Source organism: Salmo trutta, chromosome 9, assembly GCF_901001165.1.
Source record: "Salmo trutta chromosome 9, fSalTru1.1, whole genome shotgun sequence".
NCBI classification, from domain to species: Eukaryota; Metazoa; Chordata; class Actinopteri; order Salmoniformes; family Salmonidae; genus Salmo; species Salmo trutta.
In genome coordinates this window covers 42,666,123-42,691,334 of record NC_042965.1, presented here as the reverse complement: position 1 = coordinate 42,691,334, position 25,212 = coordinate 42,666,123, and the positions used below count along the sequence as shown (strand labels likewise).

Here is a 25,212-nt window from a genome sequence, read left to right as displayed (position 1 = left end):
AACACATTTAGGAGGGGCCGTGTCTGTGACTCGGCTTTGACTGGTATTGTGAAACACATTTAGGAGGGGCCGTGTCTGTGACTCGGCTTTGACTGGTATTGTGAAACACATTTAGGAGGGGCCGTGTCTGTGACTCGGCTTTGACTGGTATTGTGGAACACATTTAGGAGGGGCCGTGTCTGTGACTCGGCTTTGACTGGTATTGTGGAACACATTTAGGAGGGGCCGTGTCTGTGACTCGGCTTTGAATGGTATTGTGAAACACATTTAGGAGGGGCCGTGTCTGTGACTCGGCTTTGACTGGTATTGTGGAACACATTTAGGAGGGGCCGTGTCTGTGACTTGGCTTTGACTGGTATTGTGAAACACATTTAGGAGGGGCCGTGTCTGTGACTCGGCTTTGACTGGTATTGTGAAACACATTTAGGAGGGGCCGTGTCTGTGACTCGGCTTTGACTGGTATTGTGGAACACATTTAGGAGGGGCCGTGTCTGTGACTCGGCTTTGACTGGTATTGTGGAACACATTTAGGAGGGGCCGTGTCTGTGACTTGGCGTTGACTGGTATTGTGAAACACATTTAGGAGGGGCCGTGTCTGTGACTTGGCTTTGACTGGTATTGTGAAACACATTTAGGAGGGGCCGTGTCTGTGACTTGGCTTTGACTGGTATTGTGGAACACATTTAGGAGGGGCCGTGTCTGTGACTTGGCTTTGACTGGTATTGTGGAACACATTTAGGAGGGGCCGTGTCTGTGACTTGGCTTTGACTGGTATTGTGGAACACATTTAGGAGGGGCCGTGTCTGTGACTCGGCTTTGACTGGTATTGTGAAACACATTTAGGAGGGGCCGTGTCTGTGACTCGGCTTTGACTGGTATTGTGGAACACATTTAGGAGGGGCCGTGTCTGTGACTCGGCTTTGACTGGTATTGTGGAACACATTTAGGAGGGGCCGTGTCTGTGACTCGGCTTTGACTGGTATTGTGAAACACATTTAGGAGGGGCCGTGTCTGTGACTCGGCATTGACTGGTATTGTGGAACACATTTAGGAGGGGCCGTGTCTGTGACTTGGCTTTGACTGGTATTGTGGAACACATTTAGGAGGGGCCGTGTCTGTGACTCGGCTTTGACTGGTATTGTGGAACACATTTAGGAGGGGCCGTGTCTGTGACTCGGCTTTGAATGGTATTGTGGAACACATTTAGGAGGGGCCGTGTCTGTGACTCGGCTTTAGAAGAAATAGAGAAAGAAGACAAAGAGAAGGTCCGCTCTCTTAGAATTAATAATGTGATTTAAGCCATGGACATTCTCTTTTTCTACTATTGACCATTACCGGTTTTACACTGAGTGGACAAAACATTAGGAACACTTGCTCTTTCCATGACATAGACTGACCAGCTGAATCCAGGTGCAAGTTATGATCCCTTACTGAGGTCACTTGTTAAATCCACTTCAATCAGTGTAGAGGAAGGGGAGGAGACAGGTTAAAGAAGGATTTTTAAGCCTAGAAACAATTGAGACATGGATTGTGTATGTGTGCCATTCTGAGGGTGCATGGGTAAGACAAAAGATTGAAGTGCCTTTGAACGGGGTTTGGTGGTAGGTGCCAGGCACACCGGTTTGAGTGTGTGAAGAACTGCAACGCTGCTGAGTTTTTCATGCTCAACAGTTTCCTGTGTGTATCAAGAATGGTCCACCACCCAAAGGTCATCTAGTCAACTCGACACAACTGTGGGAATCATTGAAGTCAACAACTCTTTCGACAATGTTTAGAGTCCATGCCTCGACGAATTGAGGCTGTTTTGAGGGCAAAGAGGGGGGTGCAACTCAATATTAGGAAGGTGTTCCTAATGTTTTGTTCACTCAGTGTATATGCACCAACAACTTAATAATATCACAATCAACAGCCTGATCAACTCTATGTGAAGGAGATGAGCCGCATGAGGCAAATGGTCACAGCAGATACTGACTGGTTTTCTGATCCACTCCCATACCTTTTTCTTTTTTTAAAGGTCTGTCACCAACAGATGCCTATCTGTATTCCCAGTCATGTGAAATCCATAATTTAGGGCCTAATGAATTTATTTCAAATTGACTGATTCCCTCATATGAACTGTAACTCAGTAACAGTTTTGAAATTGTTGAGTGTTGCGTTTATATATTTTTTTCTGTGTAGTTGGTGAGAGTTACTGTTGCACAAACAGGACAAAAAATATGTTCCTCTTACATAGATGTAAGTCAATTTCAACATTCATTTTTTTGAGTAACACAAAAACTAATATTGTGATTGTGAGAGCATACTTTTTTTGTGAGGACATCATCACTCTGAAATAATTGGATTGAAATTAAAACAATATTTTGATTAGTTTCACGAGCACCATCTTTTTCTACGATTCTTTCTCCAAAAAAGCGATCATCCTTTATTTATACATACAATATCCTGTAGATTTTATTTAACCAGAAGTAATATCCCTTTTGCATGACCAGGCCAAGATGACTGCAAACAAACACACGTTACATTGCAGACACTTGAATGGAATGAAAACTTAAACATGTGTTTGGCCTAACGTTTGATCACCCACTCTTGAGGTTCGTTCCGTACCACAATCCCTCTCTTCAGAGTTCAAAGAGTTTCCTCTATTCTGTCAGGAGCTCTGCCACGCGTCCTCCAGAGGAGCGACGTTTCCACAACTCTTAGTGACAGCCATCCTCCGCAATATGTTCAACCCTGAATAATTCACCCTCCTCAATTTTCCTGTCTTTAAGGAAAAGTTGGAAAGCCATTAGTGACACCGGAGATCATCCAGCTGTATCGTATCACTAGCGCTTAGCGTCACGCAGGACAACGAGGCGCTCCGACAGAAGCCACTAGACTCAGAGACCACTAGAGTAGGAGGTAAAGAGAGGTTTCCACTAGACACAGAGACCACTAGAGTAGGAGGGGAAGAGAAGTTTCCACTAGACACAGAGACCACTAGAGTAGGAGGGGAAGAGAAGTTTCCACTAGACACAGAGACCACTAGAGTAGGAGGGAAAGAGAAGTTTCCACTAGACACAGAGACCACTAGAGTAGGAGGGAAAGAGAAGTTTCCACTAGACACAGAGACCACTAGAGTAGGAGGGAAAGAGAAGTTTCCACTAGACACAGAGACCACTAGAGTAGGAGGTAAAGAGAAGTTTCCACTAGACACAGAGACCACTAGAGTAGGAGGGAAAGAGAAGTTTCCACTAGACACAGAGACCACTAGAGTAGGAGGGGAAGAGAAGTTTCCACTAGACACAGAGACCACTAGAGTAGGAGGGAAAGAGAAGTTTCCACTAGACACAGAGACCACTAGAGTAGGAGGGGAAGAGAGGTTTCCACTAGACACAGAGACCACTAGAGTAGGAGGTAAAGAGAGGTTTCCACTAGACACAGAGACCACTAGAGTAGGAGGGGAAGAGAAGTTTCCACTAGACACAGAGACCACTAGAGTAGGAGGGGAAGAGAAGTTTCCACATCGCAGCTCAGAGACCACTAGAGTAGGAGGGGAAGAGAAGTTTCCACTAGACTCAGAGACCACTAGAGTAGGAGGGACAGAGAAGTTTCCACTAGACTCAGAGACCACTAGAGTAGGAGGGGAAGAGAAGTTTCCACATCGCAGCTCAGAGACCACTAGAGTAGGAGATAAAGAGAAGTTTCCACTAGACTCAGAGACCACTAGAGTAGGAGGGAAAGAGAAGTTTCCACTAGACTCAGAGACCACTAGAGTAGGAGGGAAAGAGAAGTTTCCACATCGCAGCTCAGAGACCACTAGAGTAGGAGATAAAGAGAAGTTTCCACTAGACTCAGAGACCACTAGAGTAGGAGGGAAAGAGAAGTTTCCACTAGACTCAGAGACCACTAGAGTAGGAGGGAAAGAGAAGTTTCCACTAGACACAGAGACCACTAGAGTAGGAGGGAAAGAGAAGTTTCCACTAGACACAGAGACCACTAGAGTAGGAGGTAAAGAGAAGTTTCCACTAGACACAGAGACCACTAGAGTAGGAGGGGAAGAGAGGTTTCCACTAGACACAGAGACCACTAGAGTAGGAGGGAAAGAGAAGTTTCCACTAGACACAGAGACCACTAGAGTAGGAGGGAAAGAGAAGTTTCCACTAGACACAGAGACCACTAGAGTAGGAGGGGAAGAGAGGTTTCCACTAGACACAGAGACCACTAGAGTAGGAGGGAAAGAGAAGTTTCCACTAGACACAGAGACCACTAGAGTAGGAGGGAAAGAGAAGTTTCCACTAGACACAGAGACCACTAGAGTAGGAGGGAAAGAGAAGTTTCCACTAGACACAGAGACCACTAGAGTAGGAGGGGAAGAGAAGTTTCCACTAGACACAGAGACCACTAGAGTAGGAGGGAAAGAGAAGTTTGCTCTATTCTGCCTGGAGTGCCGGATCTGCAGAATGTATAGTCTTGGGACTGTTCAATTGATCCAGTCAGCCAGGCAAGCCTAGATAAAAGTATTTGGAATGATTTCAAATAGAGGTTGAACCCAGGTTTGTCCATATCCCAGTTTAGAGATCTCCAGTGATACAAAGAGAGGAGAGGCCTGGATCGTCTGTCTTGATGTCCCTGGGAACATGTGTCAGTCTTTACAGGGTTTTAGAGTGATCCCTTAGAGTGATCCCCCTGCCCATTTTACCTCTGGCATGACATTTCCCCCTCTCGTCTCCCATCTATTCAGACATAACCCCAGCTCAACCTAACAGCTGGGGCCCTGCCTTCAACTGTCATTCACAGGGTTTTATAGCATCACCAGTTATAAGAAGAGACAGAGCGACAGAAGGATATGTCCATGTATTATTTACCTGTTTTTTTTTTGTTGCTTTTGTGGAACAGGATGTTGTTGACCGCACCCACAAACTAAGGTTATGCTATTTCTCCTCTTCAACATGAGTTTCCTCTGAACTATTAAACCTGATAAATATTTGGATTGCTACTCATGACTTGCTGTGCATATTAGTCGATACATAGCCTCCAGGTTTTTGTTGTATCACTTAAGGTATTGAATCATACGTCCACAGTCGGGTATTCCCATTGGGATCCCATTCTTTACCTTCAGGACACAGGGCTCAACTCGAGAGTCTTTACATTGGGCCAAGAAAATAATATCGGTCACACCACCTGATGTTAACGTTACAGGAAGACAGATCCCCAATGCTCCACCAAGAGACGCTCCACTTTTCAACGACCCAGAGATGTTTACGGCTTTGACATCAAAAATGGCACCAATTGGACAACTGACACGGTCGGCAGCCCGGCGGAGCGTCATCCGATTGTCCTGTTCCATTATTCATGAGGCTTGCTGCATTAGCTAGCTGTCCTGTCCTGTCCTGTCCTGTCCTGGCCTGTCCTGTCCTGTCCTGTCCGTTGCCAGGTGTCAACCAGGTGTCAGCCAGGCCCTTAAGTTTTCTTTTACCCTCCACCGTTGTTGTGTGAACACCAGGTGAGACACGGAGGACCAAGCGCTCCACCATGCAACCTTGTTATCATCAACACATGGGGGGGGGGTTAAGGGACAGGAGGACACATGGGGGGCACCTACCTAATGGAGCGATATGGTGGAGAGGGGAAGGGGGAGAGGGTTAGGGCCACCAACAGATGCTTGTGTTCAAGGACTGAACCATGACACAGCTGTCACCACAGATGAGACCCGTGCCACCACCAATTGACTGAACCACTATGGTATATGGAATGTGTACTGTATATGGAATGTGTACTGTATATGGAATGTGTACTGTATATGGAATGTGTACTGTATATGGAATGTGTACTGTATATGGAATGTGTACTGTATATGGAATGTGTACTGTATATGGAATGTGTATTGTATATGGAACGTGTACTGTATATGGAACGTGTACTGTATATGGAACGTGTATTGTATATGGAACGTGTACTGTATATGGAACGTGTACTGTATATGGAACGTGTATTGTATATGGAACGTGTACTGTATATGGAACGTGTACTGTATATGGAACGTGTACTGTATATGGAACGTGTACTGTATATGGAATGTGTACTGTATATGGAATGTGTATTGTATATGGAATGTGTATTGTATATGGAATGTGTACTGTATATGGAATGTGTATTGTATATGGAATGTGTACTGTATATGGAATGTGTACTGTATATGGAATGTGTACTGTATATGGAATGTGTATTGTATATGGAATGTGTATTGTATATGGAATGTGTACTGTATATGGAATGTGTATTGTATATGGAATGTGTATTGTATATAGAATGTGTACTGTATATGGAATGTGTATTGTATATGGAATGTGTACTGTATATGGAACGTGTACTGTATATGGAACGTGTATTGTATATGGAACGTGTATTGTATATGGATGTCACGGTTGTCGAAACGAGGAGCGGACCAAAGTGCAGCGTGTGTGTCGTTCCACATTTTATTTACACTGTGAAACTATGCGATACATGTAAATAAACTGAATGAAAAAAAACAACAAACCGTGACGCAGAGGTGAAACATATATTGACTCATAGATAATCTCCCACAAACCCAGGTGGGACAAACACCAACTTAAATATGACCTCCAATTAGAGACAACGATGACCAGCTGCCTCTAATTGGAGATCACCCCAAACAAAGCCCAACATAGAAATAGAAAAACTAGAACAACCCAACATAGAAATACAAAACTAGAACATAACAACATAGAAAAACTAAACTAGACAATGGAACATGTATTGTATATGGGATGTGTACTGTGACTCAGTTGGTAGAGCATGGTGTTTGCAACGCCAGCATGGTGTGTGCAACGCCAGGGTTGTGGGTTCGATTCCCACGGGGGGCAAGTACAAAAAACATTTTTTTTTAAATGCATGAAATTAAATGTATGCATTCACTACTGTAAGTCGCTCTGGATAAGAGCGTCTGCTAAATGACTAAAATGTAAAATGAATGTGTACTGTACATGGAATGTGTATTGTATATGGAACGTGTATTGTATATGGAACGTGTACTGTACATGGAACGTGTACTGTACATGGAACGTGTACTGTACATGGAACGTGTATTGTACATGGAACGTGTACTGTACATGGAACGTGTACTGTACATGGAACGTGTACTGTATATGGAACGTGTACTGTATATGGAACGTGTATTGTATATGGAACGTGTACTGTATATGGAACGTGTACTGTATATGGAACGTGTATTGTATATGGAACGTGTATATGGAACGTGTATTGTATATGGAACGTGTATTGTATATGGAACGTGTATTGTATATGGAACGTGTATTGTATATGGAATGTGTACTGTATATGGAATGTGTACTGTATATGGAATGTGTATTGTATATGGAATGTGTACTGTATATGGAATGTGTACTGTATATGGAATGTGTACTGTATATAGAATGTGTACTGTATATGGAATGTGTACTGTATATGGAATGTGTACTGTATATGGAATGTGTATTGTATATGGAATGTGTATTGTATATGGAATGTGTATTGTATATGGAATGTGTATTGTATATGATGCTTGAATGGACATTTGTTTTCTACATTTTCTATTGCTCTTATATGTGATAGATAAATTCCCTCTCATGGTCAAATAAAGTTTGGTCTGTCTTTATAACAACCAACCAAACAGCCATATCTATAGGCCATATCTATAGACCATATCTATAGGCCATATCTATATATAGGCCATGTCTATAGTCCATATCTATTGGCCAAATCTGAAGTCTGTACCTACTAACTACCAACCAGGCACACATACAATAGTCGCCTATAAGGACAACATGCCTTAGACCAAACCCCATGTTATAGACCAAACCACATGTTATAGACCAAACCCCATGTTATAGACATGTTATAGACCAAACCCCATGTTATAGACATGTTATAGACCAAACCATATGTTATAGACCAGACCCCATGTTATAGACCAAACCACATGTTATAGACCACACCACATGTTATAGACCAAACCACATGTTATAGACATGTTATAGACCAAACCACATGTTATAGACCAGACCAGAGAACACAAAGCACCACAAAAAGCTCAATACTCTTGGCCAATATAATCCATCTTCAACGCTATACAGGCTTTTTCCTCTGCTAGCGTCCATCCTAACCAACCGATCAAACCAATCACCCCCCCCCAGCATCACCATCGACGGAGACAGCAGAGAGGCAGACAGATGGACGGAGTCGGAGACACAACTTTCAGACGTTCCATGATTCCATGATGCAGGTGGTCCGGGGGGGGGCAGGGATGGGCAGGAAAGGGGATTGTCACAGTAGCTTGGTGAATTATTTAAATGAAGACAGCGTGGAGAAGGGAATCGCTGCATCTGTCACACAACCCTTTAAAGCCCCAGAACAGATGTGTTTACCCACTATCCCAGGCCCGCCCCAGCCCGCTGTACCAGGCCTAACAGCTAACTACTTAATGGGTCACCGTGGCCATGCCAAGAGTTAATTAAGCAAGACTCTTCACATAACAGGAGCAGGAGGAGATCAGGTTCTGTCAGGTCACGTATTCACAAAGAGTCTCAAAGAACGAGTACTGACCTAGGATCAGGTCTTCCCTCCGAGTCGTCATGATCTAACAGGCAAAACTGATGTGAGATTAGCACTCCTTCTCTAAGACTCTTTGTGAATACGGGCCCTGACCCAGTGTGCTCTATAACGAAGGAGAAATAGGGTCAATTCGACATTGAAAACTTTAATACCAAAGGACAATTGCAACAAAACATGTTATCAACAGCAGTTTTGGATTAGAAAATTTGAGTGGATTATATGAGATGATGTTACTGTTGGATTGTGAGTAGACAAACTTGCTATACATTAAAAAAAAAAAAAATCTCATGGAAGGTTTCTAATCTTGATATGTTCTGGAACCACATTTCCCCTCAATACAATCAAACTATTTTAGATTGGAGTCAGAGAGAACATAAGTAGAAGGTGCTGTTGGGTTTGAGGATTAAAACCCGTGAGGGAAGAATAATCTCTACATACTCAATTTGAGTTATTGAGCTCTGCAGTGCCTTTCTGTTTTTTGGCAGACCATGGGTTAAATACATATCTCAAATGCTTTCAAATACTGGAAAGTATGTGAGGGCTGGCTTGATTTAACGACATACAGACACCGGTACGGTTTTGGAATGTCAGTGGGGATGTGTTAACACACACACACACACACACACACACACACACACACACACACACACTACTTACTGTCCGACTGCATACAGCACAGGTGCAGGACACAGGAGATAATCGTTCCGCACAACACTTGGCTTCTGATCTGGAAAATAAAGACTAGAATGACTTCCCTGCACACTACTACACTCACACTCAGACTCTCACACACACACACACACACACAGACTCACACATAGACACACACACACACAGTTGACTTGCAGAATATACAGTAGTATAGTCAAGACATTTGTCATGAGGAAAAATGGGACAAAAGGGAAATGGTAGAGGGGGAGAGTGGGGGAGGGTGGGGGAGAGAGGGAGGGGGAGAGAGGAGAGGGGAGAGAGAGAGGGGGAGAGAGGAGGGGAGGGGGGAGAGAGGGGGAGAGAGAGAGGGGGGAGAGAGAGAGGGGAGAGAGAGGGGGAGGGTGGGGGAGAGAGAGGGGGGAGAGAGAGGGGGAGAGAGAGGGGGAGAGAGAGGGGGAGGGTGGGAGAGAGGGGGAGGGTGGGGGAGAGGGGGAGGGTGGGGGAGAGAGAGGGGGGAGAGAGAGGGGGAGGGTGGGGGAGAGAGGGAGGGGGAGAGAGAGGGGGGAGAGAGGGAGGGGGAGAGAGGGAGGGGGAGAGAGGGAGGGGAGAGAGAGGGGGAGAGAGAGAGGGGGAGGGTGGGAGAGAGGGGGAGGGTGGGGGAGAGAGAGGGGGAGAGAGAGAGGGGGAGGGTGGGAGAGAGAGAGGGGGAGGGTGGGGGAGAGAGAGGGGGAGGGTGGGGGAGAGAGAGGGGGAGGGTGGGGGAGAGAGAGGGGGAGAGAGAGGGGGAGGGTGGGAGAGAGGGGGAGGGTGGGAGAGAGGGGGAGGGTGGGAGAGAATGGGAGTGAGGTAGAGAGAGGGGGAGAGAGAGGGGGAGAGAGAGGGGGAGGGTGGGAGAGAGGGGGAGGGTGGGAGAGAATGGGAGTGAGGTAGAGAGAGGGAGAGGAGGGGGGGAGAGGGGGAGGGTGGGAGAGAGGGGGGGAGAGGGGGAGAGAGAGGGAGAGAGGGAGAAGAGAGAGGGAGAGAGGGGGGGAGAGGGGGAGGGGGGGGGAGAGGGGGGGAGAGGGAGAGAGGGGGGGAGAGGGGGAGGGTGGGAGAGAGGGGGGGGAGAGGGGGGGAGGGGAGGGGGAGGAGAATGGGAGTGAGGTAGAGAGTGGGGGAGAGGGTGGGAGAGAATGGGAGTGAGGTAGAGAGTGGGGGAGAGGGGGAGGGTGGGAGAGAATGGGAGTGAGGTAGAGAGTGGGGGAGAGGGGGAGGGTGGGAGAGAATGGGAGTGAGGTAGAGAGTGGGGGAGAGGGGGAGGGTGGGAGAGAGAGGGGGAGGGTGGGAGAGAATGGGAGTGAGGTAATTTGTAAGTCGCTCTGGATAAGAGCGTCTGCTAAATGACTTAAATAAATAAATAAAAATTAAATTAAATAGGTAGAGAGTGGGAGAGAGGGGGAGGGTGGGAGAGAATGGGAGTGAGGTAGAGAGTGGGGGAGAGAGGGAGAGAGGGAGAGAAAGAGGGAGAGAGACTGGGGGAGTGAGGGGGAGAGACTTGGGAAGAGAGGGGGAGAGAGAGACTGGGGAGAGAAAGGGAGAGAAAGAGGGAGAGAGACTGGGGGAGTGAGGGGGAGAGACTGGGGGAGAGACTTGGGAAGAGAGGGGGAGAGAGAGACTGGGGAGAGAGAAGGGGAAAGAGGGAGAGAGTGGGTAGAGCGGTAGAGGGGGGAAAGGGGTAGAGAAGTAGAGGGGTAGAGGGGGTAGAGGGGTAGAGGGGTAGAGGGGGTAGAGGGGGTAGAGGGTGTAGAGGGGTAGAGGGGGTAGAGGGGTAGAGGGGGGTAGAGGGGTAGAGAAGTAGAGGGGGTAGAGAAGTAGAGGGGTAGAGTGGGTAGAGGGGGTAGAGCGGTAGAGAAGTAGAGGGGTAGTGTGGGTAGAGGGGTAGAGTGGTAGAGGGGGTAGAGGGGTAGAGGGTTAGAATGGGGAAAGGGGTAGGGGGGTAGAGTGGGTAGAGCGGTAGAGTGGGTAGAGGGGTAGAGTGGGTAGAGGGGTAGAGGGGTAGTGTGGGTAGAGCGAGATTTAGTAACTGGTTGACCCTCCTTTGGCAGCAATAACCTCAACCAAACGTTTTCTGTAATTACGGATCAGACCTGCACAATGGTCAGGAGGAATCTTGGACCATTCCTCTTTACAAAACTGTTTCAGTTCAGCAATAATCTTGGGACGTCTGGTGTGAATTGCTCTCTTGAGGTCATGCCACAGCATCTCAATCGGGTTGAGTTCAGGACTCTGACTGGGCATATTGAAGCTAATCTGTTGTTGATTTACTTCTGTGTTTAGGGTCGTTGTCCTGTTGCATCACCCAACTTCTGTTGAGCTTCAATTGGTGGACAGACAGCCTTACAAGATAGCCTAGCATTCTCCTGCAAAATGTCTTGATAAACTTGGGAATTCATTTTTTCTGTCGATGATAGCAAGCTGTCCAGGCCCTGAGGCAGCAAAGCAGCCCCAAACCGTGATGCTCCCTCCACCATACTTTACAGTGGGGATGTGGTTTTGATGTTGGTGTGCTGTGCCTTTTTTTCTCCACACATAGTGCTGTGTGTTCCTTGCAAACAACTCAACTGTAGTTTCATCTGTCCACAGAATATTTTGCCAGTAGCTCTGTGCAACGTCCAGGTGCACTTTTGCAAACTTCAGATGTTTTTTGGACAGCGGTGGCTTCTTCCGTGGTGTCCTCCCATGAACACCATTCTTGTTTAGTGTTTTACGTATCATAGACTCATCAACAGAGATGTTAGCATGTTCCAGAAATTTCTGTAAGTCTTTAGCTGACACTCTAGGACTCTTCTTAACCTCATTGAGCATTCTGCGCTGTGCTCTTGCAGTCATCTTTGCAGGACAGCCACTCCTAGGGAGAGTAGCAACAGTGCTGAACTTTCTCCATTTATAGACAATTTGTCTTAAGCCTTGTCTCAAGGCTTTTAGAGATACTTTTGTAACCTTTTCCAGCTTTATGCAAGTCAACAATTCTTCATCTTAGGTCTTCTGAGATCTCTTTTGTTTGTTGGCAGGGTTCACATCAGGCAATGCTTCTTGTGAATAGCAAACTCACATTTTGTGAGTGTTTTTTATAGGGCAAAGCAGCTCTAACCAACATCTCCAATCTCGTCTAATTGATTGGATTCCAGGTTAGTTGACTCCTGACTCCAATTAGGTTTTGGAGAAGTCATTAGTCTAGGGGTTCACATACTTTTTCCAACCTACACTGTGAATGTTTAAATGATGTATTCAATATAGACAAGAAAAATACAATAATTTGTGTGTTATTACTGTTTGTCTGTTGTGATGAAGATCAGATCAAATTTGATGACTAATTTATGCAGAAATCCAGGTAATTTTTCTTGCCACTGTATTGCTTGACAGAACAGACAACATGTTTAAAATAATAAACTGAATTACCAAGGTACATAGCCCTAACAACATTTAAACTTGTATATTCTGTTGGGTCTTTCACTTAACATGTTAAGATGGCTACTGTAAGATATGTGTGTCTGTACTTACTGTATGTTTGCGTGCCAACTATGAAGCTACAGACAACCCCGTCGTTGCCTCGTCCCACGGAGAAGCCGTTCCCTCGCAGCACGATGTCAAACGACTCTGTGTTAGGTAAACAAGACACAGGAGAAAATGAGGAGAGGGGCCCTGGGATAACACACACACACACACACACACACACACCTATAAAAATATCCATGAATGATAATCCACAAAACAGGGGTTCCTTGAGTGGCCATGATTGGGAGTACCATAGGGCGGCGCACAATAGGCCCAGCATCGTCCGGGTTAGGGGAGGGTAGGCCGTCATTGTAAATAAGAATTTGTTCTTAACTGAGTAGCTAAATAAAGGTAAAATAAATACAAATATTATCCTGCTGTAGCAAACTGGCTCAAATTTAGATCCTAAATCTGTGCACAAACAGAAACAGAATATTCCTTCCAGCCTGATGGGAACAACTATACACACAACAACAACTATACACACAACAACAACAACTATACACACAACAACAACACACACACACACACCACAACAACAACAACTATACACACAACAACAACAACAACACACACACAACATCAACAACTATACACACAACAACAACACACACAACAACAACAACAACACACACCACAACAACAACAACTCTACACACAACAACAACAACTCTACACACACCAACAACAACTATACACACAACAACAACAACTATACACACAACAACAACAACAACAACTATACACACAACAACAACAACTATACACACAACAACAACAACTATACACACAACAACAACAACTATACACACAACAACAACTATACACACAACAACAACAACAACAATACCCACAACAACAACTATACACACACCAACAACAACAACAACTATACACACACCAACAACAACAACAACTATACACACACCAACAACAACAACAACTATACACACACCAACAACAACAACAACTATACACACACAACAACAACAACTATACACACACACCAACAACAACAACTATACACACACCAACAACAACAACTATACACACACCCCAACAACAACAACTATACACACACCAACAACAACAACTATACACACACCAACAACAACAACTATACACACACCAACAACAACAACTATACACACAACAACAACAACAACTATACACACAACAACAACAACTATACACACAACAACAACAACAACAACTATACAGACAACAACAACAACAACTATACACACACCAACAACAACAACAACTATACACACACCAACAACAACAACTATACACACACACCAACAACAACAACTATACACACACCAACAACAACAACTATACACACACCAACAACAACAACTATACACACACCAACAACAACAACTATACACACAACAACAACAACAACTATACACACAACAACAACAACAACAACAACTATACAGACAACAACAACAACTATACACACAACAACAACAACAACAACAACTATACACACAACAACAACTATACACACAACAACAACAACTATACACACAACAACAACTATACAAACAACAACAACACACACACACACAACAACAACAACGACAACTATACACACACAACAACAACAACAACAACAACAGCAGCAACAACGACAACAACAACTATACACACACACACAACTATACACACACAACAACAACAACAACAACTATACCCACACAACAACAATCCAACACTCACCGTTAACGCAGACACTGGACGGCTCTACTGTCAGGATCTCTGTACAGGACTGCTTTAATATCTGCAGAACACACACACCACACACCACACACACGCACGGCAGCATTACTCAGATGCATAATAGATATATCACAGTTGTTATCAGACTGTCGGCGTGTGGAGGACAGATTAGACTGTAACACCTTAGAAATGTCTCCTGTTCGATCTGCTGAACCGACTGCTTTAGACGGGGAGAGAGGAGAAGGGAGGGAAGCTATGTTGGGGGAGAGAGGAGAAGGGAGGGAAGCTATGTTGGGGGAGAGAGGAGAAGGGAGGGAAGCTATGTGGGGGAGAGAGGAGAAGGGAGGGAAGCTATGTGGGGGAGAGAGGAGAAGGGAGGGAAGCTATGTGGGGGAGAGAGGAGAAGGGAGGGAAGCTATGTGGGGAGAGAGGAGAAGGGAGGGAAGCTATGTTGGGGGAGAGAGGAGAAGGGAGGGAAGCTATGTTGGGGGAGAGAGGAGAAGGGAGGGAAGCTATGTTGGGGGAGAGAGGAGAAGGGAGGGAAACTGTGTGGGGGAGAGAGGAGAAGGGAGGGAAACTGTGTGGGGGAGAGAGGAGAAGGGAGGGAAGCTATGTGGGGGAGAGAGGAGAAGGGAGGGAAGCTATGTGGGGGAGAGAAGAGAAGGGAGGGAAGCTATGTTGGGGGAGAGAGGAGAAGGGAGGGAAACTGTGTGGGGGAGAGAGGAGAAGGGAGGGAAGCTATGTTGGGGAGAGAGGAGAAGGGAGGGAAGCTATGTTGGGGGAGAGAGGAGAAGGGAGGGAAACTGTGTGGGGGAGAGAGGAGAAGGGAGGGAAGCTATGTGGGGGAGAGAGAGGAGAAGGGAGGGAAGCTATGTGGGGGAGAGAAGAGAAGGGAGGGAAGCTATGTTGGGGGAGAGAGGAGAAGGGAGGGAAACTGTGTGGGGGAGAGAGGAGAAGGGAGGGAAGCTATGTGGGGAGAGAGGAGAAGGGAGGGAAGCTATGTGGGGGAGAGAGGAGAAGGGAGGGAAGCTATGTGGGGGAGAGAGAGGAGAAGGGAGGGAAGCTATGTGGGGGAGAGAGGAGAAGGGAGGGAAGCTATGTGGGGGAGAGAGGAGAAGGGAGGGAAGCTATGTGGGGGAGAGAGGAGAAGGAAGCTATGTGGGGGAGAGAGGAGAAGGGAGGGGAAGCTATGTGGGGAGAGAGAGGAAAAGAGAGAGAGATATGTGGGAGATGAGTGGGGGATGATTGGGGGAGAGAGAGGGCGCTATGTGGGGGAGAATGGGGGAGACAGAGAGAGCTATGTGGGGGATGAATGGGGGAGAGAGAAGAAGCTATGTGGGGGAGAATGGGGGAGACAGATAGAGCTATGTGGGGGATGAGTGGGGGAGAGAGAGGAAGCTATGCGGGGGTAGAACGGGGGAGACAGAGAGAGATGAGGGATCTATGTTGGAGAGAAAGGGGAGAGAGAGAGATGAGGGAGCAATGTAAACCTTTATGGGTAAATTATACCAGACCATTACATTCCTCCGTTCTATTAAAAACCCTGAGGCGACATTATCATATAAAAAGGCCTTCTATGTGAGCCGACTGTCATACCAGCACATTATCTCCTACTACGCCAATAAATCAACAAAGGACAAACTATGCAAATCCACCGGTACACAATCGGTAAAAAAAGGAGCATATTAAACGGCAAATATATGGCACTTGGACCCCTCATGGACGTCGCCACGGAAACTTCAATCTGAAGTGGAGAGAGCAGTTACTAGGGCCGTATTAAATATGACAGTCTGATTTGGAACCTTTAAAGCTACAATCTGGGATTTTGATATTTCTGAAATATGGCGGCCCCGCCACCTGAATTTGTTATACAGATAAAGGATGGGGGGGGTATAAACCCCTGGTACATTCACACAGTCCTCTAGATATACGGGCTGGCAGTCAGTCATCATGAATTAAAAAAAGACCATTGTACAGATTTCCAGATCGTACCTTTAAGTGAATATAGGTTGAGATGTGTAGAGCCCATCAGTCATCAGAGTCACATCATATGATTACTGTAAGCATGTTGTATATGGACCAAACTAACTTAACGGTGAATCTTATCGCTGGCGCTAGCTCTATATGTCCAGCGGGGTGCGTCCACAAATATGCTTCGCTATTTTTCACAGCGGTTATTATGAGCGCAATAGCTGGCGGTGGCGTGAAAGAGGATGGAGTTTTTTGATGAATAAACAAGTTGTAGGTTTCGACGAGGGCTTGGTCACTCACTGGCCAATCAAGGCGCTTCATGGCTTAATACTGCATGCGTCTGCCTCAAGTTCTGTAGGTTATTGATGGTCTTTGCATTGTCATGATTATTGATGAGATGGTTCACTCCATTACACTGCTGTTCATTGATTACCATTAGTATCTATCTATTTATCCTGTTCCTGGTCACTAGTACTCCTGTTTGAATGTATTTATTACCACTATTATACTACCATAAGTATTCAGCCCCGTTTACATGTATATATCTCAAGGATGATTCATGGAAACTGGATGCACCTGAGCTCAATTTCGAGTCTCATAGAAAAGGGTCTGAATACTTATGTTAATAAGGGATTTCTGTATTCTTTTGTCATTATGGGGTACTGTGATGTCATTATGGGGTATTGTGATGTCATTATGGGGTACTGTGTGTAGATTGATGAGGGGAAAAAATGATGTTATCAATTTTAGAATAAGGCTTTAACGTAACAAAATGTGGAAAAAGTCAAGGGGTCTGAACACTTTCCAAATGCACTGCATACAGTTGAAGTCAAAAGTTTACATACACTTAGGTTGGAGTCATTAATTAAAACTCGTTTTTCAACCACTCCACAAATGTATTGTTATCAAACTATAGATTTGGCAAGTCGGTTAGGACATCTACTTTGTGCATGACACAAGTAATTTTTCCAACAATTGTTTACGGATTATTTCACTTATAATTCACTGTATCACAATTCCAGTGGGTCAGATGTTTTATACACTAAGTTGACTGTGTCTTTAAACAGCTTGGAAAATTCCAGAAAATGATGTCATGGCTTTAGAAGACTCTAATAGGCTAATTGACATAATTTGAGTCACATCATGGGAAAATCTAAAGAAATCAGCCAAGACCACAGAAAAAAAAATTGTAGACCTTCACAAGTCTGATTCATCCTTGGGAGCTATTTACAAACGCCTGAAGGTACCACGTTCATCTGTACAAACAATAGTACGCAAGTATAAACACCATGGGACCACGCAGCCGTCATACCGCCCAGGAAGGAGACGCATTCTGTCTCCTAGAGATGAACATACTTTGGTGCGAAAAGTGCAAATCAATCCCAGAACAACAGCAAAGGACCTTGTGAAGATAATGGAGGAAACAGGTACAAAAGTATCTATATCCACAGTAAAACTAATCCTATATCGACATAACCTGAAAGGCCGCTCAGCAAGAAAGAAGCCACTGCTCCAAAACGGCCATAAAAAAGACAGACTATGGTTTGCAACTGCACATGGGGACAAAGATCATACTTTTTGGAGAAATGTCCTCTGGTCTGATGACACAAAAATAGAACTGTTTGGCCATAATGACCATCGTTATGTTTGGTGCACTTCACAAAATAGATGGCATCCTGAGGGAGGACAATTATGTGGATATATTGAAGCAACATCTCAAGACATCAGTCAGGAAGTTAAAGCTTGGTCGCAAATGGGTCTTCCAAATAGACAATGACCCAAAGCATACTTCCAAAGTTGTGGCAAAATGGCTTAAGGACAACAAGTCAAGGTATTGGAGTGGCCATCACAAAGTCCTGACCTCAATCCTATAGACAATTTGTGGGCAGAACTGAAAAAGCAGGTGCAAGCAAGGAGGCCTACAAACCTGACTCAGTTACACCAGCTCTATCAGGAGGAATGGATCAAAATTTACTCTCTACTGTTATTCTGACATTTCACATTCTTAAAATAAAGTGGTGATCCTAACTGACCTAATACAGGGAATCTTTACATGGATTAAATGTCAGGAATTGTGAAAAACTGAGTTTAAATGTATTTGGCTAAGGTTTATGTAAACTTCCGACTTCAACTGTAGCTGATAATGTATATAACAGACCCTGTATATAACAGACCCTGTATATAACAGACCCTGTATATAGCTACTGACCCTGTATACAGCTACTGACCCTGTATACAGCTACTGACCCTGTATATAACAGACCCTGTATATAACAGACCCTGTATATAACAGACCCTGTATATAACAGACCCTGTATATAACAGACCCTGTATATAGCTACTGACCCTGTATATAGCTACTGACCCTGTATATAGCTACTGACCCTGTATATAGCTACTGACCCTGTATATAACAGACCCTGTATATAACAGACCCTGTATATAACAGACCCTGTATATAACAGACCCTGTATATAACAGACCCTGTATATAGCTACTGACCCTGTATATAACAGACCCTGCATATAACAGACCCTGTATATAACAGACCCTGTATATAACAGACCCTGTATATAACAGACCCTGTATATAACAGACCCTGTATATAACAGACCCTGTATATAACAGACCCTGTATATAACAGACCCTGTATATAACAGACCCTGTATATCGCTTACAGTCTCTATTTTTTCTCTTCCTATCGTATTTCTTATTTATATATAAATTGTCATCCTATTTCGATATTCAATACTGCTGTAGAGAAGGGCTTCCAAGGCATTTCAATGTACTTGTTCATGTGACAAATACAACTTCAAAATTTGAAGAACTTTCTTATTACACTCTAGTCAACAATCAAAACATTGGGTTGATCTAACAGTGTTGTACAGTTCTTCATGTCCTCATTTTAAGATGTGAAGTCACTACTAGTCAGCTTTCAAAACTGTAACTTGCTAATGAAAACGCTTCATGGAAAACAAAACAATCAGAAGTTGCTCTGACTTGTCTGGAACTTTTGTCATGAAGTCACCGCGGAAAGAAAGCTGAAAGCTGCACACAGACGATCTCAAATCCTAGAAATCCGAGTGAGGAGCAACGAGGCCTGTTAGTACAGCAGCGTCCAGTATTACAGCACTGAGGAGACACGACCATGTTGGAGGAAACAGACACAGCACTGAGGAAACACGACCATGTTAGAGGAAACAGACACAGCACTGAGGAGACACGACCATGTTAGAGGAAACAGACACAGCACTGAGGAGACACGACCATGTTGGTGGAAACAGACACAGCACTGAGGAAACACGACCATGTTGGAGGAAACAGACACAGCACTGAGGAAACAGACACAGCACTGAGGAAACAGACACAGCACTGAGGAGACACGACCATGTTGGTGGAAACAGACAGCACTGAGGAAACACGACCATGTTGGAGAAAACAGACACAGCACTGAGGAAACACGACCATGTTGGAGGAAACAGACACAGCACTGAGGAAACAGACACAGCACTGAGGAAACACGACCATGTTGGTGGAAACAGACACAGCACTGAGGAAACACGACCATGTTGGAGAAAACAGACACAGCACTGAGGAGACACGACCATGTTGGAGGAAACAGATACAGCACTGGGGAGACACGACCATGTTGGAGGAAACAGACACAGCACTGAGGAGACACGACCATGTTGGAGGAAACAGACACAGCACTGAGGAGACACGACCATGTTGGAGGAAACAGACACAGCACTGAGGAAACACGACCATGTTGGAGGAAACAGACACAGCACTGGGGAGACACGACCATGTTGGAGGAAACAGACACAGCACTGAGGAGACACGACCATGTTGGAGGAAACAGACCCAGCACTGAGGAGACACGACCATGTTGGAGGAAACAGACACAGCACTGGGGAGACACGACCATGTTGGAGGAAACAGACACAGCACTGGGGAGACACGACCATGTTGGAGGAAACAGACACAGCACTGAGGAGACACGACCATGTTGGAGGAAACAGACACAGCACTGAGGAGACACGACCATGTTGGAGGAAACAGACACAGCACTGAGGAGACACGACCATGTTGGAGGAAACAGATCCAGCACTGAGGAGACACGACCATGTTGGAGGAAACAGACCCAGCACTGAGGAGACACGACCATGTTGGAGGAAACAGACCCAGCACTGAGGAGACACGACCATGTTGGAGGAAACAGACACAGCACTGGGGAGACACGACCATGTTGGAGGAAACAGACACAGCACTGGGGAGACACGACCATGTTGGAGGAAACAGACACAGCACTGAGGAGACACGACCATGTTGGAGGAAACAGACACAGCACTGAGGAGACACGACCATGTTGGAGGAAACAGACACAGCACTGAGGAGACACGACCATGTTGGAGGAAACAGACACAGCACTGAGGAGACACGACCATGTTGGAGGAAACAGACACAGCACTGAGGAAACAAGACCATGTTGGAGGAAACAGACACAGCACTGAGGAAACAGACACAGCACTGGGGAGACACGACCATGTTGGAGGAAACAGACACAGCACTGAGGAGACACGACCATGTTGGAGGAAACAGACACAGCACTGAGGAAACAGACACAGCACTGAGGAAACACGACCATGTTGGAGGAAACAACCACTTATTTCCACGGGCTCTTTCCATGCACCTCAATATGAACGTCTGTCTCGTCAAGCAAAAGCAACTTCCATAAAAAGGTTACCAAATAACTCTAAAATAATTTACTTTGAATCAAGAACCCTTATTGTACATTTCTAGTGAATAAATGAACAAAGAAATAAACAAAACAATACAAACTTACGGAATTGACGATGCCTTTGAGTGCATGGAAGCCATCTTTGACAGGGAACACTTGATCTTTGGTGTCAGCCACCTCTGCTAGCTGTTGCTCGTCAAAGTCCTTGATACCAACGCAGTACACTCGAGCACCATAGGTCCTCGCAATGTTGGCCTGCATTAGAGAAAAATACGAAATCATTTTAACTTTAAAGCAATAAGTAACACTCTGCATTGGATATTTATGGCCAGTTTCTCGAATCCAGATTATGTTGAGTCGGACTCAAAAAGCATTTAAATTAACATTTTCCATTGAGAATTGTTTTTTAGTCCAACGATTATGATGACTAAATACACAATGTAAATGTTTGAGGACAGGGTTTTGTTCTCTCTGGATTCCATTAGAATTACGATTGGCGCTTAATCGGTGTGTCTGGGGAAAAAAAATAATCTTGAACTAACAAACGTGAAAATGTAAAGGTAGTTTTTTTTAAATAAAATCAAGCTCACCTCTTCGACTGTTAACTGGTGTATGAAGACCTCTAGCTTTCCGTCAGTCAGAGCTATGATGATGCTGGAGGACTTGGTGGTTTGGGCTTTGATTTGATAATTTGCCTTTTGGTTCAAACACAAGAGGTATTAATTAAACAGAGATATGTGATTATGAATGAATAAGAACAAACTGTACAGGGATGGGGTCAATTTAATTTCAATTCAGTCAATTTAGCCAGGAAGTAAACAGAAATTCCAACTCTGATTTCAGTTTTCCTCAATGGTCCATGCTTTCAAAGGGGTGGCAGGTAGCCTAGTGGTTAGAGCTTTGGGCCAATAACCCGAAAGGTTGCTAGAACGAATTCCTGAGCTGACAATGTAAAAATCTGTCGTTTTGCCCCTGAACAAGGCAGTTAACCCACTGTTCCTAGGCCGTCAATGTAAATAAGAATTTGTTCTTAACTGACTTGCCTAGTTAAATAAATAAAGGAAAATTGAACTTGGATTTTAAGTTCATTTCCTGAATCAATTGACTATAATTGAAATGGAATTGACCCCAACCCTGTACAGTATGTCAGCAGAATACAAATTCAGACCTAACCGTTTAATATTCCCTTTATACTGCACTTTATAGCGGTTAAGAGTGTTGGGCCAGCAACCGAAAGGTCACTGGTTTGAATCCCCCAGGGGCCAAGGTAGAAAAATCTGCCATTCTGCCCTTGATCAAGGCAGTTAATCCCCAACAACAACTGTTCCCCGGGCGCTGATAACGCGGACGTCGATTAAGGAAGTCCCCAGCACCACTCTGATTCAGTAGTGTAACTGACTGGGTATCTCCATTCGCTCTGGTCTAAAGTAGTGCACTATATAGGGATTTAGAGTAGGTTTAGAGTTGGTTTAGGGTTAGGTTTAGAGTAGGTTTATGGTTGGGTTTAGAGTAGGTTTAGGGTTAGGTTTAGAGTAGGTTTAGGGTTAGGTTTAGAGTAGGTTTAGGGTAAGGGATAGTGGATAGTTATGTTTAGGTTTAGAGTAGGTTTAGTGTTAGGTTTAGAGTAGGTTTAGGGTTAGGTTTAGAGTAGGTTTAGGGTTAGGTTTACAGTAGGTTTAGGGTTAGGTTTAGAGTAGATTTAGGGTAAGGGATAGTGGATATTTAGTGTAACATCTATAAAGCATCTATTGGAGACTATCCAGTGTAGGTGTTACCCATACTGCACCTCTTTAATTCCTTCATGCATGTAGGTTTCCCCTGCTGGCTTCACCTCTCTCAGTCTCTCCAGGCCTTCCTGGATTTCATATCTTCAAACAGAAAGACATCAATTCACTATCCAACATGTTCCGGTACGGTGGGTGTGTTTACAATTGGATACATATATAAATAGCCATTGGGGACTGTCATGACTAAACTTCAAATAAAATGAGTCAGTTTTAAAACCGCCAGGAATACACTAATGCTTTAGTACTTGTTATAGCAATAACATGTACTATGATCCTTTATAATGTGATACTACAAAGTGTATTGCATGTCATTATCAATAGGAGGAATATAATACCTGTCTCCAGTGAGAGGTAACATCACTTTGGCTGAAGATGAGAACACTATAAAGGAAACCCTCATGCTGGGGCTGGAATGAAACAAAACAGTAGTGGACAAAACATTAAGAACACCTGCTCTTTCAATGACATAGACTGACCAGGTAAATCCTGGTGAAAGCTACGATCCCTTATTGATGTCACTTGTTAAATCCACTCAAATCAGTTTAGATGACGGGGAGGAGACAGGTTAAAAACCTCCTAAGGATCTCTACAGATCGGTGTCCCACCCACGGGACGGTTGAGCTAATGTAGGCTAATGCGATTAGCATGAGGTTGTAAGTAACAAGAACATTTTCCCAGGACATAGACATATCTGATATTGGCAGAAAGCTTAAATTCTTGTTAATCGAACTGCACTGTCCAATTTACAGTAGCTATTACAGTGAAATAATACCATGCTATTGTTTAAGGAGAGTGCACAGTTATGAACTTGAAAAGTTATTAATAAATCAATTAGGCACATTTGGGCAGTCTTGATACAACATTTTGAACAGAGAGACAATTGAGACGTGGATTGTGTATGTGTGCCATTCAGAGGGTGAATGGGCAAGACAAAAGATTTAAGTGCCTTTGAACGTGGTATGATAGTAGGTGCCAGGTGCACCGGTATGTGTCAATAACTGCAATGATGCTGGGTTTTTCACGCTCAACAGTTTCCCATGTGTATCAAGAATGGTCCACCAGCCAAAAGACATCCAGCCAACTTGACACAACTGTGGGAAACAATGGAGTCAACATGGGCCGGGATCCGTGTGGAACGCTTTCGACACCTTGTAGAATCCATGCCTCAACGAATCGAGGCAGTTCTGAGGGCAAAAAGGGGGGGAGCAACTCAATATTCAAAGGTGTTCTTAATGTTTGGTAGTCAGTGTATTTCAGGTCAGTGTATTTCAGGTCAGTGTACAGTACCAGTCAAAAGTTTGGACTCACCTACTCATTCAAGGGTTTTTCTTTATTTTTACTATGTTCTACATTGTAGAATAATAGTGAAGACCCTTTAAAATATGAAATAAACAAATAGAATCATATAGTAACCAAACAAGTGTTAAACAAATCAAAATATATTTTATATTTGAGATTCTTCAAAGTAGCCATCCTTTGCCTTGATGACAGCTTTGCACACTCTTGGCATTCTCTCAACTAGCTTCATGAGGTAGTCACCTGGAATGCATTTCAATTAACAGGTGTGCCTGCTTAAAAGTTAATTTGTGGAAATTCTTCCCTTCTTAATGTGTTTGAACCAATCAGAACAGCTCAAATAAGCAAAGAGAAACGACAGTCCATCATTACTTTAAGACATGAAGGTCAGTCAATACGGAACATTTTAAGAACTTTTAAAGTTTCTTTAAGTGCAGTCGCAAAAACCATCAAGTGCTATGATGAAACTGGCTCTCATGAGGACTGCAACAGAGTTACCTCTGCTGCAGAGGATAAGTTCATTAGAGTTACAAGCCTCAGAAATTGCAGCCCAAATAAATACTTCACTGAGTTCAAGTAACAGACTTATCTCAACATCAACTGTTCAGAGGAGACTGTGTGAATCGGTTCTTCATGGTCAAATTGCTGCAAAGAAACCACTACTAAAGGACACCAACAAGAAGAAGAGACTTCCTTGAGCCAAGAAACACGAACAATGGATATTAGAGCGGTGGAAATCTGTCCTTTGGTCAGATGAGTCCCTATTTGAGATTTTTGGTTCCATACGCTGTGTCTTTGTGAGATGGAGAGTAGGTAAACGGATGATCTCCGCATGTGTGGTTCCCACCGTGAAGCAAGGAGGAGGAGGTGTAATGGTGCAGGGGTGCTTTG

The 25,212-nt window shown here is 44.5% G+C and overlaps 1 protein-coding gene across 1 annotated transcript in view; it reads right to left on the bottom strand.

Moving 5' to 3' along the window:
- The window catches only part of LOC115200604 (anthrax toxin receptor 2-like), a 115,161-nt gene that overhangs the window by 79,039 nt on the left and 10,910 nt on the right, over positions 1-25,212 (bottom strand). The window contains exons 3-9 of the mRNA XM_029763781.1: positions 23,361-23,432; positions 23,025-23,106; positions 21,829-21,933; positions 21,344-21,493; positions 14,527-14,587; positions 12,802-12,897; positions 9,268-9,337 (exon numbers count right to left, since the gene is read on the bottom strand). Coding sequence (XP_029619641.1) covers positions 9,268-9,337; positions 12,802-12,897; positions 14,527-14,587; positions 21,344-21,493; positions 21,829-21,933; positions 23,025-23,106; positions 23,361-23,432 — 636 coding nt within the window. The remainder of the gene's footprint in view (positions 1-9,267; positions 9,338-12,801; positions 12,898-14,526; positions 14,588-21,343; positions 21,494-21,828; positions 21,934-23,024; positions 23,107-23,360; positions 23,433-25,212) is intronic.